This window comes from Pelophylax lessonae (genome assembly GCF_965119305.1).
Source record: "Pelophylax lessonae genome assembly, chromosome: 6".
Classification (NCBI taxonomy): Eukaryota; Metazoa; Chordata; class Amphibia; order Anura; family Ranidae; genus Pelophylax; species Pelophylax lessonae.
Genome location: NC_138773.1, coordinates 143,996,707 through 144,010,555, shown reverse-complemented (window position 1 = coordinate 144,010,555; position 13,849 = coordinate 143,996,707). Strand labels below are relative to the sequence as shown.

Genomic DNA, 13,849 nt, shown 5'->3' with positions numbered 1-13,849 from the left:
CTGCTTACCTTGTCTCTGAAGGTGGCCTTCTTGGTGTATATCACTTCTGCGCGCAGGGTGTCGGAACTTGCGGCACTGTCCTGTCGTTTTCCCTATCTGGTGGTTCACAAGGACAAGGTGGTACTTCGGCTGCATCCGTTTTTCCTGCCGAAGGTGGTTTCCAGTTTTAACCTGAATGAGGACATCGTGTTACCTTCCTTGTGCTCTAAGCCTAAATATCCTAAGGAATTTCCTCTGCATACCCTGGATGTTGTATGGGCGATGTATTTTGCCATCAGGCGTCTGCTTCAGGTGTGCAAGGCGGCGACCTGGTCGTCTGTTCACACCATTACCAAATTTTATAAGGTGGATGTGATGGCATTTGCGAATGCCTCCTTTGGCCGCAATGTTTTGCAGGCTGCGGTTTGAGGGGCCCCTTGGCCTTCCTTGAGGGTGTTTTTTCTGTTTTTCAGGTGGACCTCATTTGGTTGTTCTAATGTGTCCTGTGTTGCCTGGTTGGCCTTGGGGACTGTTTTTTTCTTTGTTCTGCGTTTCCGACCCCTCATTTTGGTACTGCTTTGGCACGTCCCCATATGTATCGGAGGACTGTGTCCATCAATGAAAGATAGAGAAAACTGGATTTTTGACTTACCGTAAAATCCTTTTCTCTTAGGTTCATTGACGGACGCAATACCCCCCCCCCCCCTCTAATTTTTTGAATGGGTTTGTGTGCTTTTCTCTGACACTGCTTTGATGATACAAAACTGACATCCTTTGCAGGAAGAGAGAGGGTATACCCCCAGGGACTGCCCATAGGGGTAGCCAGAAATTATTTCTGCTTAGTGTCCTTCTCCCTTAGGGGTGCGGTATTACCCTACTGATATACGTCAGAGGACTGCGTCCGTCAATGAACCTAAGAGAAGGATTTTACGGTAAGTCAAAAATCCAGTTTTTTTGTATAATGTGAACGATGATGTAAATCGATACATAACATGTCACACTTTAAATTGCATCCTCCCGTGAAATAGCGGTTCTTAAAATTCTCCATAGGCGACGCTTTAAACGCCTTTTCAGGTTACCAGTTTAGAGTGGCACAGGAGGCCTGGTGCTAGAATTGTTATTCTCGCTCTGATGTTCGACAATACCTCACGTGTGGTGCAATCACAATTTACATATACGCACGGGAGTAACGTATGCGTTCGCATTTGTGCGTAAGCACGGTGGGGCGGGGGTGCTATAAATTTTATTTCTTACCAAATTTTTTATTTTTTTTTTACACTATTTATTTTTAAAAATATATATATTTTTTTGTACAAACATTATTGCTTTTACAAGGGATGAACAACATCCCTTGTGATAGCATGGGCCGTCCGTGACGGGTCCTCTTTATGGGGAGATTTGGGGGCTATTAGACCCCAAATCTCTCCTCTGGCCCCCCATGCAGCTGGTCGAACCAAGATCGGTCCAATGGGCTGCTTCCCAGGCCGCTGCTGGGCAGGTAAACAAAGGGGCGGAATTGATGAACACTCATCGCTCATGGTTTCCACGGTTGCAGAGAGAGGGGAACGGTGACGTCAGTTCTTCTCTCCATGCCAGGCAGCCATTGCTGCCGGCTGCATCGCTCCTGAGCTCCGCGATGGGACCAGAGAGCCCGGAAGAGGCGGCTGGAGGGGGCGTGGGACCTCCTTCCTCCACCCGCAGAAGTGATCAAGTGGCTAATCAGCCACTCGGATCACTTCTGCTTTGCAGAGAATCGCTGGCTACAAATAACGGTACTATGATGATGCCTGAAGGGGCAGGCATAATCCCGGTATAACCACTGAAACCCAAGGATGTACGGGCACGTTCTTGGGTGGGAAGTGGTTAGGAACATCCTTAAAGGGTAAGTTCACCTTTACAGAAAATCTGTAAGTAAACTTACTGTTCCCCCTCCCCATCCCCCCCCCCCCCCCGGTCCCGCAATACAGGAGTCCTGCGATCACCGCCTGTAAGACATCGGGTGCCACTGTACCGATCCGGGATTTTGAAATCCCTGTGGCTTAATCGCCTGTGCGTACCTCTCAGCTTGTATGGATAGGAGGCATTTTAATTGGTTAGCACCGTCGCTGGAGAAGAGGAGAGAAAGTCCCTGGTATTTCAATTCTCTGGACCAGTAAAGCGTTTCGAATGCCAGTAAAGCTAAATAAATGGGGAAAAAAAAAACCCAGCGTGGCGCCCCCCCAATCATTAACAGGCCCTTCAGTTCTCGTGTAGATTTTAAGAGAAACCCCATTCCAAAATAAAAAAGAAATGGTGTGGGGCCCCCCACCCCACATAATCCATACCAGTACCTTATTTGAGCATGCATCCTGGCAGGTCAGGACCTTTTCTGATCTGCCAGGCGGCAAGCTCAGATAAGTGTCTGGTAGGGATTTTGGCGCGGACCCCACAATATTTTTATGGGTAGGAGGAGTTGAGACCCATTATGAGGCTTACTCATCTCCCCCCCCTCCCACTCCTCTCCTGAACTATACACCAGGCCACATGCCCTAAACTTGGAGGGTTTTTTGGGGCACCCCCCAAAGCACTGTGTCCACATGTTGATGACAAGGGCCTCTTCTCCACAACCCTGGCCGGTGGTAGCGGGGGGGGGCTTATAGAAATCTGGAAGCCTCTTTTAACAAAAGCCTACTCATTCAAAAAACAAACATTTCTCTTATGTCCTCTGACAGTCGCCGCCCATTCATACAGTCTTCACGATTGGGTATTGGCCTTCTCCGCAGTAGCAAGCTAGGCAGTGATTTTCTTAATACAACAAACCTTAACATATAGACACACCCACAGGGGGCCGTCCCTCTGGCCTATATCCTCCAGCCAGTACCACTCTAATCCAGTTCTTTGCTACTTAGCGTCAGGAGTAGGCTAGGATTTCCCTGCTGGGACCTAGTGTGTCAGTTTTTTTCTTGTTTTATTTCTGAAAAGTATTTTTTCTTTTAAGAATAGCTTTTTATTTTTTCTCACCTATGCTAGTTAGTCAGAATTTGGAGACTACAAGCATCAGCAGAACTGGGCCTCGTACTGCTTAATATAGAACCTTATGGAGACGCAGTCTGCCATCGAGCGTCGCAGGCTTTTGGCACGCCCAGGCCTCGCAACGACAGTGACCCTAGAAGCGGGGACGAGCCTGCAAAGTTTTTCTGTCTTCGCTGGGATGTCTCAACATCGGAACGCCCAGGGTTGCTAGCATCCTTCCTGGCTGATGGCACCCCCACCCATGTGGGAGGTCTCCAGTGTCTGAGCGGTGCCCACATTTGCGATATGGTGAGTACTACTACCCCTCTGTCCCTGGGAACAGGTTTTTGAGGGGGTATTGAGTGGGCCCACTCTGGGGATGGCGGTACATGTCAAGTTTGCTGTAATATCCCCCTCATGCCCCCTTGTGTCTTACCTTCCCTGTCCCTGCGGGGGCGCTCCTGCGGTGCAGACCGCCATACGGGGGGGGGGGGGGGGGGTTTGAGGGCTTCCTTCTCCCCGGGGATGCTCTGTGCAGATCCCGGTGGGGGCCAGTGCGGGCATTTTCTGCAGCGTTTGGCGCTGTTTCGCCCGGCCGCCGGCGCCGATCTTTAGTGTGAGCGGATGTCCTGTCTGGGCAGTGGCCATATTCTAAGTGCTTTTCCTCCATTTGAACTCTTATCAGGCACCATTTTTTTGTGGCTCAGGGCTGGCTTTTGCCTCTAGGGGCGTGAGGTCACTTCCTTTTTATAATCAGCCTTCTCAAAAGCAGCGTGGCAAGTATTGGGACACTGTGGGGGGATTTTACTGGTTTTCTCTGGCTATATTTCTGCTAGCACTCTTTTGTCAGTTTAGCTTTAGTTAAGGGAAGGGTCTCCACCTGTAGTGCAGTTTGCTATAGGGTTCCACAGGAACCGCCGTTTTAAAGGGCCAGTGTCATTTTTTTTGCACTTTGCTAATATGGAGTCTCAGGATAGCAAATTCCCCACAGACCTAGTTGGTGGTTCCAGATACTCCTGATCCCACTTCCTTAGCCTCTTTATCTGCTGCACTTGTGACTTTAGCGTCAAAAGTTGATCTGCTGATGTCTGACCGAGTTACAAAGAAACGGCCTATGCCCTCTCAGTCTTCTGACTCAGAGCCTGAATTGGTTGCCATGGGCGAATTTCCCCTTGAGTGGTCCTCTTCTTCTCAGTCGGATGTGGAAGAGGAGGATTCTTCCTCTGCGATAGCACGTGACCGCGCTGCGGTAGACGCACTTATTAGCTCCGTTAAGGAGACTTTAAATCTTTATGATGAGCCCTCCATGGCAGGTAAGCAGGTTTCCTTCGGGACCCGCAAGGCCCTGCAGTTGGGTCAGGTTTTTCCTTGTCCCGAAGAGATTCAGGAAACTGTAAATGACCAATGGCGTCGCATTAAGCAGACGCTGGTAGTACCTAAGAGATTTAAGTACCGTTATCCCTTTGTGGATTCGGTTGATACTCGCTGGACTGTGGTTCCTAAAGATGGACCACACTGTTTCCAGACTGAATAAATCCACCTTGATGCCCGTGGAAGACTCCCCGGTGTTTAAGGACCGGCAGATTAGACGGATGGAAACGCTTTCCCGCCACGTGTATATGGTGACGGGTTCCCTGCTGAAACCGGTGTTTGCCTCAGTGATGGTCTCTCAGACTATCGCAGAATGGGCCAAGGTGCTTAGGAGCACTCTGGTAGCAGAGTCGGTTTCTGCTGCTGCGCTGGACATGTTGGATCAAATGGCACAAGCCTTGATGTACCTGTGTGACGCGGCTTTGGACGAGGCTCCTTTGGTCGCACGTCTATCTGCGGTAAGGATTGCAATCCACCGCATTATTTGGCTGAGAAGCTGGTCCGCCGACCCCGCTTCTAAGAAGACAGTGTCTGACATCCTTTATGCGGGGGATCGTCATTTTGGTGACTCTCTGGATGAGCTGATCGGGGAGCTTACTTGGGGTAAGAGTACTTTCTTGCCTCAAGTCTTGAAAGGTAAATCTCCCTACGTTAAGCGGGGTCCCTCCTTTAAGACTAACCGGGGGGATCCTTTCGTGCCTTCGGGGCACAGGAAAAGGGTAAGTCCCCTGGTGGTCACAAGAAATTTTGGGCGGGTCAAGCTGGGCAGGCAACCCAGTCCACCCCTTCCTGAAGGGACGTCCTCACCCGTATCAGGGGTGGGGGAAGTCTGCGTTGTTTTCCCGAGCCCTGGCTGTCTGACATTCAGGACAGGTGGGTTCGCAAGCTCATTCGTTCAGGGTACAAGATCGAATTCTGATCTCGCCCCGCAGACAGATTCTTTCCATCAAATCTCCATCTGACTCCCGATCGTTTCTGGGATCTACAACGGGCGGTTCAAGATCTTCTCGCCAAAGGGGTCATCGTGCCGGTCCCTCCGTGGGACAGGTTTCGGGGGTTTTACTCCAATCTGTTCACAGTGCCCAGAAGAGAGGGCAAGGTGTGTACGATTTTGGACCTAAAGTTACTGAACCGCTTGGTGCGGGTACAGAAGTTCCGGATGGAATCCATCCGGTCGGTGGTGGCATCTCTGAGTCCAGGGAAATTCATGGCCTCCATCGACCTGAAAGATGCATATCTGCACATCCCTTTTTACTAGGGTCATCAGCGGTATCTCCGCTTCGCAATCACAGAGGAGCATTACCAGTTTGTGGCGTTGCCCTTCGGTCTCGCTTCGGCTCCAAGGGTGTTCACCAAGGTTTTGGCTTCTGTGTTGGCTCTGCTACGGGGCAGAGATCCTTACCAGGTGGGACAGGCATCCTTAGTCTTGGGCAGAAGGATTTCTCTAAGCCACCAGGTGAGATTGGATCTTTTGTGGTGGCTCCAGTCATCGATTCTGACACAAGGCAAGTCCTTCCGGCCGTTATTGTGGACGAGGGCTCTCCACGGATGCCAGCCTGTCGGGCTGGGGTGGAGTTCTGGGCACGATTTGTGCCCAGGGGACGTGGTCGGGGGAGGAGTTCTCCCTACCGATAAATGTCCTGGAGCTCCGGGCAATAAAGCTCTGTTTGTTCCGTTGGTCGGCTCGGATTCAGGGCTGCCCTGTATGAGTGCAGACGGACAACGCCACAGCCGTGGCGTACATCAATCATTGGGGGCACCAGGAGTGCCCGGGCGGCCAGGGAAGTGGCCGAGATTTTGTCTTGGGTCGAATCGCATGTTTCAGCGATTTCGGCCATCCACATTCCAGGTGTGGAAAACTGGCAGGCGGACTATCTGAGTCGCCAGACCCTGGACCAGGGGGAATGGTCCTTGCACCCGGAGGTGTTTCACCTTCTGTGTATCTGGTGGGGGTCTCCGGGCGTGGATCTGTTTGCATCCCGTCTCAACAAAAAAGTGGAAAGGTTCGTGGCTCGATCTCGCGATCTCTGGTGGACGCCTCGGATGCATTAGTGGTGCCATGACATCGGTATCGGCTGATATATGCCTTTCCTCCGATTCAAATGTTGTCCAGGTTCCTCCGCAGGTTAGCCTCGGAACGGATGCTGGTGATTCTGATAGCTCCAGACTGGCCTGGCCGCGTCGGTCTTGGTACGCGGACATTATGCAGATGGTTGTCGAGCCTCCCTGGCTGCTTCCACTAAGAAATGATCTTCTGTCTCAGGGACCGATCTTCCATCCTGCTTTACAGTCGCTGGCTTTGATGGCTTGGCTGTTGAAAGCCAAGTCTTGAAAGACAGGGGTACCCCGTCGGCTGCCATTCCTACCTTGATAAAAGCTAGAAAAGCTTCCTCTGGGAAGATTTATCATCGCAACTGGAGGGCATATTTTGCCTGGTGTGAGTCACAAGGTCTTCACCCCCGCTCCTTTTCAGTGGCGAGGGTTTTGGCTTTCCTACAGACTAAGGTGGATCAGCGCCTGGCGCTGACCACAATCAAAGGCCAATTGTTGTCCTTGAACATTCTTTTTCAGCGCCCTTTGGCGTCTAATTCCTTGATTCGCACCTTTATTCAGGGAGTGCGTCATCTGGCTCCCTTACCTCCCTGGGTCCTGAATCTGGTTCTGTCCGTTTTACAACGACCTCCCTTTGAGAACATCAGAGAGATCCCTCTGCCTGTGTTGTCACAGAAAGTTGCCTTTCTAGTGGCGATCACATCGGCTCGCAGAGTGTCTGAGTTGGCGGCTCTGTCTTGCCGCTCCCCCTACCTGGTTGTTCATAGGGATAAAATGGTCCTACGACCAAACCAGTCTTTTCTTCCTAAGGTGGTTTCAGCCTTCCACCTCAATGAGGATATTGTGTTGACTTTGCTTTGTGCAAAGCCTAAGCATCTGAAGGAATTTGCCTTGGCGTCTCCAAAGGGTGGTAATAAACAGCGCATACTCAGACTGGTCAGAGGTGGTAAACTGGGTCCCACAAGGCTCAGTCCTGGGGCCAACCTTGTTCAATATATTCATAAACAGCATTGAGGACGGGATCAGTAGTTCGATATCAGTTTTTGCAGATGACATAAAATTGGACAGGGCAATGACTGCTCAGCATGAAGCAGATATCCTACAGAATGACCTGGACAAAATAACGGAGTGGGCAACGACATGGCAAATGAGGTTTAATGTGGAGAAGTGTAAGGTTTTGCACTTGGGGACTAAAAACATTATGGCACAATACACATTAGGGGGGATCCCTTGGGGGAATCAAAAATGGAGAAAGATCTTGGAGTCTTGGTAGATGATAGACTAGGCAATAGGATGCAATGTCAAGCGGCAGCTGCCAAAGCCAGCAGAATATTAGCATGCATAAAGAAAGGGATGTATTCCAGAGATAAGACTATAATCCTTCCACTTAATAAAACTCTGGTCCGACCACATCTGGAGTATTCTGTCCAGTTCTGGTCGCCAGTCCTCAGGAGGGATGTGTTGGAGCTGGAGAGAGTCCAGAGAAGGGCAACTAAACTAATTAGGGGATTGGAGGACCTTAATTATGAAGAGCGTCTGCAATCGCTTGATTTATTCTCCCTGGAGAAGAGACGCCTGAAAGGGGACTTGATAGCAATTTATGAATATCTCAATGGTGATCTCGGCATAGAAAAACAGCTATTCGGTCGAAGGGATTGTATGAGGACTCGAGGGCATACAATGCAATTAGAGGAGAAGCGTTTTAACCTCAGGCAACGTGGGGGGGTTCTTTACTGTTAGGGCTACAAGATTGTGGAATTCTCTACCACAAGTGGTGGTTTCTGCGGGAAGTATGGTGGCTTTCAAAAGACTCTTAGACGTACATCTCAAGGATCAGAACATTCAGGGGTATGTGAGATGATTACGGCCACACACACCTACACAGGTTGAACTGGATGGACTATTGTCTTTATTCAACCTCACCTACTATGTAACTATGTAACTATGTAATTCCTTGGACGTGGTCCGGGCGATCAAAGTTTACCTTTCCGCTACGGACTCTTTCCGGAAGTCGGATTGTCTGTTTGTCCTTCCTGAAGGACCTCGGAAGGGTACAGCGGCGTCTGCGGCAACCATTTCCAAATGGATTAAACAGATGATTGTGCAGGCCTATTCGATTAAGGGTTGGGTTCCTCCCTTCCCTGTTAAGGCGCACTCTACTAGAGCGGTTAGTGCGTCTTGGGCTTTTCGCCACCAGGCGTCGGTGGCTCAGGTGTGCAAAGCAGCGACCTGGTCGTCTGTGCACACCTTTTCTAGGTTTTACAAACTTGATGTGTTGGCATCCTCGGATGCTTCTTTTGGCTGCAAGGTTTTGAGCCCGCCAGTGGTTTAAAGAGACATACTTTTTTTTTTTTTTTTTAATGTCTCTTAGTCATGGGGTTTATTTCATTTTTTTTCCTGGGTTAGCTGCTGTTGAGCTTTACTTACCCCACTGGTTCAGTTCAGTCTTTTCTCTGACCTGGGGGCTGCGTTGCCTATTTTAAGGTTGCGTCTTCCCACCCCTCACATCTACACTGCTCTGGGACGTCCCAATCGTGAAGACTGTATGAATGGGCGGCGACTGTCAGTGGACGTAAGAGAAAATATAATTTTTGTAAAATCTTACCGTAAAACTATTTTCTCCGAGTCCTCTGACAGTCGCCGCCCCTGCCCCTCTCTTGAGGGGGTTGACTGTTTTTCATGGACTGCTTGCTACATAACTAGATTAGTGGTGCTGGCTGGAGGATATAGGCCAGAGGATATAGGCCAGAGGGATGGCCCCCTGTGGATGTGTCTATATGTTAATGTTTGTTGTATTAACAAAATTACTGCCTAGCTTGCTCCTGCGCAGAAGGCCAATACCCAATTGTGAAGACTGTATGAATGGGCGGCGACTGTCAGAGGACTCAGAGAAAATAATTTTACAGTAAGATTTTAAAAAATTCTATTTTTATCGTTTCTTTATTCAAAATTTAAAACAGTCACCTGGTTTAGATCTATCATCAATCATGATGCCCATCGCCGACCTGAAAAAAGGGGAAAAAAACAACGGTTTTGACAAAGGCTCTAGTGGTCTGACAGCTTCTAAATACTGAAGGGGCATAGCCACCCGGTGATATCACAGTCCCCTTGTGACATGACTTAACCTGGTGGCCCCGCCCCTTAATTAAGAGCTGTCAGACGGTGGAGCTGGCAGATGGTGGAAGCCTTCGTAGGGATCGCAGGTTTTTTTTTTTTTTTGCGGTGGCGATGGGTGTCGTGGTTGACGATGGATCTACACCGAGGAACACTTTTTTTTTTTTTTAAATAAATTTTCAAAAACTGCCTACTGTCCATTTTGTTTCACTACGCTTATTTTTAGTGAATGAATAGGGGTACTATCTACCCCATACTCATTCACATGGTGGGGGGCTGGGAATTGAGGGTTTCCAGATTCCGATAACCCCTCCGCCCGCAGAGCCCCTCAACCAACGCTAGAGTTGTGGGAAAGGGACCCTTGTCCACATCAATATGGGGACACAAGGTGCTTTGTAACCCAACCCCCCTCCCCTATGTTAAGGGCATGTGGCTTGGTATGATTCAGGAAAAGGGGCCCTCTTCTCCCTCCCCCCGCCTCTCCTCTCCTCTCCTCTCGGTTTCTTAGGTGGATGACCAGGTGTTGATTCATACTTCCATCTAGAGCTTATTTAAGATACTTGGGCATTTCCTCCTCACCTTTTACCAGAAAGAATTCGCTACAAAATGATCTACACCTGGTTTGGTATAATACGCATTACTTGATATTCCGCATCCTATATTCTTTCACCCTTTTCTGATATCCCACAGGGGATTACCCTCACCCGTAGCTTAAGTAAAAAGGAGCCAGAGCAAAACGTCAGACAAACATTTGCCCTGCCGAAGGCCCGCAAAATTCTCAACCCTTAGAATGACTATGCTTCTCTTGCACTGGAGCAGGACCTGATTTTAACTCTGATCTTTGCATCTGATTCTAGTTCTGTTTGGGGCACAAAAGTTGCCTACCTGACAACAAAAGCAGATTTTTCATCATCTGTTGCAAATCTTTGAACAAAAAATGTCTTTAATTCAGGTATCTATCCCAAGTCCCTTCTTCAGCCCCTCTGAGTTGGAATCCAAGATTCCTGGCCTAGAAAAGGACATAAGGAGGACACGGATGCTATGTCGGAGGAGGCTGCAGAAGATTTCTCACCCCCAGACTTCTATACTTCTAAAGCTGCAGCTTCATGCAAAATGCTTTGCTAATGTGGATGTGCGTTTTTTTGATGTGCACAAAAGCCAATGCATTTTTGCATTCGACTCATCTCCATCTCATTTTGCCACTTTGAGTACAGAGCGATCTTTAGAATCTGAAACTACCTTCCCTATTCATAAAGAAATAAATGGGCACTCTATAGCAATTTTGGTCCAGTAAAGATTTGCACTCCTCTAAAATCCTCAGTTTGGACAGCTCAGACTGCCTTTAAAAGACTCTCCTGAGTGTGGGATGTCTGTTAGTTTGTCTCTGGATCATAGACATGCCAGACATGTGGGTTTAATTGGTGGTTTCATATGCAAAGAGTTCACAATGCTACCCCTTCACTTTTTTTTTGCCAAAATCTGCCCAAGGACAATCAGATTTCAGTGATCTCTCGTCCCAGAGAGTAGTTTTTCCAGTACCCTTCAAAAGACCGGCTCATAGGATTCTGTGCAGACCTGTTAGTTGTTCCAAAGCCCGATGTGAGTATTTGTCCTATTCTGGGCCTGGAATACCTCAACAAATACTTTCAAATTTTAAAAATTTGCATGGAATCTGGTCAGTTATTGCCTTTCTGAGACCAGGGGAATGCCTGACATCCGCAGAAATCCAATATGCCTGTCTAGATATTCCATCTTTCCACCTCATCAGTTGTTTCTCTGCTTTGCAGTGGGAGACAATCATTTCCAGTTTGTTGCACTGACTTTTGGCCTATTCTCTGCTCCTAGAGTACACAAAAGTCTTAGCACTTCATCTTGCCCTTCTAAAAACTCAGGGCACTAGAAAGTGGAGGTGCACTGCTGCAGACAGGACAGCGCTGGAATGGTGAGAGGAGCCATATGTTTAGGGGCAGAAGGCTAGGACAGGTAGTGGTGCCTTTTACCTTCATGCATAGAATGTAATAGGTAAAAAAGGTTTGACTTTGGAACCACTTTAACAATGTGGAAGTCTTTTTCATTTATCACTGCAAAGTTCATAACAGATGCCAGTCTTTCAGGATGGGGAAATAGGGTTCCAGTCCCTCAGGAGACATGGTCCCCAGTGGAAGCCAAGATTTGAATCCACACCCTGGAGCTCAGAGCAAGAAGGATGGCTCTGCAACACGAGAACCCCCTTCTACAATGGCCAGCTAGAAAGAGGATTACCATTTTGGTTGCTATCACATCTGTCAGAGTTGGTGACTCTTTGACTCGTTCTTAATTTATAATGAAAAGGTAGTTCATTGCCCAAGATCATCCTTTCTTATTAAAGTGTTGACAGTCTTACACCTCAGTGAAGACCAAAAAGGTCCAAAGGAAATTGCTCTTCATTGTTCTGATTTATTCGGAGCTGTAAGTCTACCTCAAAGCAACAGCTTCTATCAGGTAGACAATTCTTTGTTCTAACCTCAGGCCCTCACAAGGGTCATCCTGCATCCACTCAAAGGAACTGATTGCATAGAGCTTACACTCATTGACAAATCTCCTCCTGCGCTTTTTCATGCCCACTCACTAGGTTGGTGGAAATTTACTGGGAATTCTGGCAACAGGTGTCTGTAGCCCAGCTTTGTAAGGCCGCCACCTTATCCCCTTTCCATACCTATTCAAAATTCTACCTGATGGACATCCAATCTTCTGCTGATGTAGCTGTTGGCTGCAAGGTTCTTATAGCAGCATTCTGAAGTTGGGTCTTCTGACCCTTGATTGGACCTGTGGGCACAGTTGTGGTGTTTAGTTGTTGCTCACTCTTTGCATTCATTGCTTGGGGAAATCCAATGGTCTATAAATATTCAACCTGTGTCCTGTACTTTACAGGGGAGAGAGGTTTTTTTTTTTTCTACTTGCCTGCAAGTCTGTATCTTGTAGCACAGAATACAGGCCCTACCTTCTATTTCTTGGTTACTCATACCTAAAAAAACTTGCCGATTGAGGTAGGGTTATAGGGGGAAACGCCCAGGGGGAACATCTTCAAAAGTGTTACCCATGTCCAATCACCTGAAGGTACGAGCCTATAAATCAGGGTCTATGAATGCTCAGCCTGTGTCTTGTACTGTACCAAGAGATGGAGATTACAGGTAAGTCCATTTCTCTTAAACATTTCTGATAATAGCAGACATGCATGTTTACAGGTGGCCATACATTATACAATTCATTTGTACAATTTTCCTTTAGTTTTGTCAAACCTTTACAACACTTTCAATTTGTATCCAATCCGGCAGGCCCTTGCACTACATAGTTGAAGGTAAATCTCAAGGAGATTGTACAGAAATTTGTAAGAAAATTGTATAATGTATGGCCAGTTTTATTGAGTCAGAATTATGTTGTAAAGATCGTAGTTTCAAAAACACATATTTTTTATATGTTACTTAAACTGGTATATCTGTGGATTTTCTTTTTAGAATCTCTTTTTGGGTTCAGAAAGAAGTAAGTATTTTTCTTTACAATTCTTTTTAAAAGTGAATTTTATTTACACAATATACATGTAAAAGGTCAGTTTGATGCCAATACTTACTAATGGTAATGCTTTTTTAAAAAAACTTTGCATTTCTCTTACGTCCTCCGACAGTCGCCGCCCACTCATACAGTCTTCATTTATGGGGTATTGACTTCATCTCCACAGGAGTTTCTAGGCATAAGACTTCTAAAAGAGCAATAAATCTACATAGTCACACCCATGGGGCCTGTCCTTCTAGTCCAATACCCCCCTGCAATAGCCATCCCAATTCAGTTTGTCTTCTGCCTAGCTTCAGGAGTGGATAGGCTTCCCTGTGCTGAGGCTACAGTCTCAGCCTTTCTCTTTTTCTCTTAGGATTTATTTTCAAAAAGATGTCATTTTTTCTTTACATTGCTAGCTGTTTATTTTATCAGCACTAGTTTGTGGATCTTCGGATGAAGACTGCGTTTGCGGAGCTTGGAATCGGACTGGCCGTCCTGGTTCTCCAGGACAGAGGGTCAGATGGAACCCCAGCCCGCCATTGAGCGTTTCGCAGGCTATGTGTTCGCCCTGGCCTCACAAATGACTCATCCCTGTCCATCAGGGAGGCAGCCATGCGAGGTGGCTACCTCACTGGACACAGCATAGGTTCGTCCGTGCACTAGTAGTGTCCTGCGTTTTTGGCTGGCGGCACTCCCCTGCCATCTGAAGGTGGGGGTGGTTTCCCGCTTGATATGAGGCACCCCACGCCATCGGGTACAGGTAAGTACATTCTATGTGGGGCCCAGGGTTCGTACGGTCCTGGAAATCCTG

At 47.8% G+C, this 13,849-nt stretch overlaps 1 protein-coding gene across 3 annotated transcripts in view; it reads left to right on the top strand.

Moving 5' to 3' along the window:
* VPS35L (VPS35 endosomal protein sorting factor like) overlaps positions 1-13,849 on the top strand; it is a 1,473,617-nt gene that overhangs the window by 112,211 nt on the left and 1,347,557 nt on the right. For all 3 annotated transcript variants that reach the window (XM_082262328.1, XM_082262327.1, XM_082262326.1), the window contains exon 5: positions 13,002-13,026. In XM_082262328.1, coding sequence (XP_082118454.1) covers positions 13,002-13,026 — 25 coding nt within the window. The remainder of the gene's footprint in view (positions 1-13,001; positions 13,027-13,849) is intronic.